Source organism: Plasmodium reichenowi, chromosome 3, assembly GCF_001601855.1.
Source record: "Plasmodium reichenowi strain SY57 chromosome 3, whole genome shotgun sequence".
In the NCBI taxonomy this organism is placed as follows: Eukaryota; Apicomplexa; class Aconoidasida; order Haemosporida; family Plasmodiidae; genus Plasmodium; species Plasmodium reichenowi.
The window spans coordinates 384,545-388,533 of NC_033648.1; the positions used below are offsets into that span (position 1 = coordinate 384,545).

Sequence of the window (3,989 nt, forward strand, 5' to 3'; positions counted from 1 at the left end):
TTTATGTAATGATAATAAAAAAGGAGAATGTGATCCTAGGCATATAGAAGATGATAAAAAAAATAAAGTTAATGATAAAGTGATTAATAATATGTGTTATGGATTGATGAACTGTAATGATGATTTTAACGAAACGTTCAAAACGAATATTCTCAAAAGTTATCAAAAAAGTATTTACAAGTTGATAGAACTAAGAACAAATGAAAAGAAAATAAAAAATTTGGATATAACATCTGATGTGAATACAAAGGATACATCTCTGAATGTTTTGTCAACTAAAGAAATGGTAAATAAGAAAAAGGGAGGTCCTCCTTTTTTCAATAATAAAGGAGAGATGGGCTTGGAAAGACATGATGATATGATAGACATTTTTGGAGAAGGTAAAATGAAAGGAATTAAAAATACGGTGGATAAATATGACAAGCACAATAATAATAATAATAATAGTAATAGTAGTAGTAATAATTGTTGTAATGGTAGTAGTAATAATTGTTGTAATGGTAGTAGTAATAATTGTTGTAATGGTAATTATGATAAGGGGAAAGAAAAAAAGAAACAAACGACAGAGATCAATATTTTGATAAACAATATGTGTGATATAAATAACTATACACATACAAATACGCATTCTGTAATTATAAAAGAAGATTATGATAAATTACAACAAAATAAGATATCTTCAAAAGATAATACGTTCAGTGAATATTCGTCATTCGTATTTAGTTTAAATATGAACACGCAGATATTGAAAAACAAATTATTAGAGATGAAAAAAAAAAATGATTTAGATATGTACGGGTGTGACGAAATAATGAAGGATGAAAATGAGATTGGTATGGCCCCTTTAATGAAAATTGATCCGACGAATAAAATTGTTAGTAAGGTGGACGGTAGTGTTTTTAGTAAGGTAGATGGTAGTAATTTTAATAAGGTAGACGGTAGTGTTTTTAGTAAGGCGGATGGTAGTAATTTTAGTAAGGCGGACGGTAGTAATTTTAGTAAGGTAGATGGTAGTAATTTTAGTAAGGCGGACGGTAGTGTTTTTAATAAGGCATATGGTAGTAATTTTAATAAGGTGAACGGTAGTGTTTTTAGTAAGACGGACGGTAGTGTTTTTAATAAGGCATATGGTAGTAATTTTAATAAGGTGGACGGTAGTGTTTTTAGTAAGACGGACGGTAGTGTTTTTAGTAAGGCGGACGGTAGTGTTTTTAGTAAGGTAGATGGTAGTAATTTTAATAAGGTGGACGGTAGCGTTTTTAGTAAGGCATATGGTAATATTTTCAATAAAATAAAAGATGAGGTAGAAAAATATGTAGATCCTTTGCCGTCACATATAACAACAGATGGCATGAGAAAAAAAAAGTCGGAATTATTATTATCCAAAGACGGTTCTATAATTATATCTAATTTGGATACTTCACATTTTGAAATAAACTTGTCTCAGAGCGAGATACAAAATGAAATGTGTAAGGAAAATAGTTTTGTTAAATATCAACTGGAAAATAAACTAATCTTAGAATTAGAAAAAGAAATAAAAGACGAAGAAAAAAATATTCAAAATGAACTAGAGGGAAGTAACTGGTCTATATATATAGAAGATCTTGATAAAGAATTAGTAATTAATAAAAAAAGTAGAGATATTAAAGATAAATATTGGATAGATAAAAATAAAGATAACTATATGATGATATATGAAGATAATAAATGTGGAAGAAGAAAAAAAAAGATATCACAAAATAAATTACTTATAAAAAAGAAAAGGATAAAAATGAGAAATCATGAGAAAAAAAGAAGAACTCGTTTTTTTTTTAAATTATATAAAAGAAATGATACACATAAAAAATTAAGCCCCATACGGGTTGCACGACATGTCGATGTGAAGTTGGATAATCTGAATGATAAGACTGTCATGTTAAAAAATGAAATAAGGGATGTGAAAGGAGAGGATGATGTATATTTTGATTTTTTAAATAAAGATAATAATATGGAAAATGTGAAAAATGTGAAAAATGTGAAAAGTGTGAAAAATGTGAAAAATGTGAAAAATGTGGAAAATGTAAAAAATGTGAAAAATGTGGAAAATGTAAAAAATGTGAAAAATGTAAAAAATGTGAAAAATGTAAAAAATGTAAAAAATGTAAAAAATGTGGAACATATCGATAAATATAATAAAAAAGAGGTGATGATAAAAAAAAAAGGAGAATCGAATAATGTACCCCCGAAAGAGAAACATAATAATAAAAAGAATTATTGTAATTATGATTTGGGAATGCATTCATTACAAAATAGACATACAATTATTACACCAGAAGTAGCATCAAAATTTTTATGTAAAAACATGAAAAATTATTTTGATAAGTCTAACAATTCAATTGGAATAAACAAAATAAGCGCTTCTAATATTTTTAGACATACGATGTGTGTGACAAGCCATATAAAAGGTGAAAACAAAAATAATGGAAATAATATTAATTATAAAGGACCAGCTTCCAAAACGTTAGTTAATAAATTGTTTATATCAAAAAAGGAGAGTAAGAGACCTATTACATCATCCAAAAAAAGGGATGATGAGAATATAAATGTGATAAAAAAAAATAACACATCAGCTCAAAAAGTAAGTGAAAAAAGAAACAACAACAACAACAATAATAATAATAATAATAATAATAATGTACTAGGAGACAAGAACAAAAATAAAAATAACGATGAACTATTCAGAAAGGAGATTAAGAAAAGTACTATTTCTAAACAAAAAAAAGGGAAGAATGAAGGAAACACAAAAACTCATAAAGATAATATTAACATATTGAATGAAGACGTAGACCATTTCGAACAACCAAGTTTCCATTTGGAAGTTACCAAAAAAACCAAAAAAAATAAAAAAAAATCTAATGATAATAATAATAATAATAACAACAACAATAATAACAACAACAATAATAATAACAACAACAATAATAATAACAACAACAATAATAATAATAACAACAATAATATTAACAACAACAGTATTAACAACAATAATAATAATGTTAGTATTAATAATAATAGTAATAATAATAATGGTTTAGAAGAATATAAAAAGGAACATATTGCTACTAATGAAATTATTCGAGAATCAGAAAGCGATTTGTATGTAAGTTGTGATGAGGGTTGTTATAAACATGGAGATATGTGCAATATGGAAATTATAAACAATGTGGATAATATACACAAGATAGATAAAAATGGTAATGATATAGATTATAAGGATAAATCATTGGAGAATAATAAAAAAAAACAGATGAAAGGTCTCATCAAAATATTACCCTCGTTATCTACAGATAAAGAAAAAGAAAAAAAAAAAAAAAAAAATATATATATACCATTAACAATAGCAAGTAGGAAGACAGTAGCTTATCCATTCAATGACACGACAAAGGATATCAAAAATAAGTTGCATACTTTAAAAAGAAATACATGTGTAACATATTGTAATGTGGATAATATACAGAATAAAAAAAAAAAAGGAGAGGATAAAAAAAACATCAAGAGGGATCACCATGTAGGGCTAGAAAAGTTTATAAATAAAAAGGACGATATAAATAAAAAGAACGATATAAATAAAAAGAACGATATAAATAAAAAGAATGATATAAATAAAAAGGACGATATAAATAAAAAGGGCGATATAAATAAAAAGGACGATATAAACAAAAAAAATAATTATAATAATAATAGTAATAATAACAATGTTGTGAAAAAATGCTCAAAGACACATCAAAATGAAGAAAAGATTAAGGGAAATATTACTGTTATAAGAAACAAGTTAAGGGACAAAGGTAAAAAGGAAAATATCGGATTAAAAAAAAAAAAAATAGAAAGGAAAAACACAACCACACTTTCTACAAAGAAACATGATAATATTATAGATATAAAGAAAAAGAATGAAAAAGAAAATAAAATGATAAAGAATTCCAAATTTATATGTTTAAAAAACAAGGGAA

The 3,989-nt window shown here is 25.4% G+C and overlaps 1 protein-coding gene across 1 annotated transcript; it reads left to right on the forward strand.

Moving 5' to 3' along the window:
* PRSY57_0310700 (protein kinase, putative) lies at positions 1 to 3,989 on the forward strand (the record flags this gene model as incomplete). The annotated part of the gene is made up of 1 exon (XM_020114453.1): positions 1 to 3,989. A coding segment is annotated over one exon (3,989 nt), but the record flags the coding sequence as incomplete, so codon positions are not given.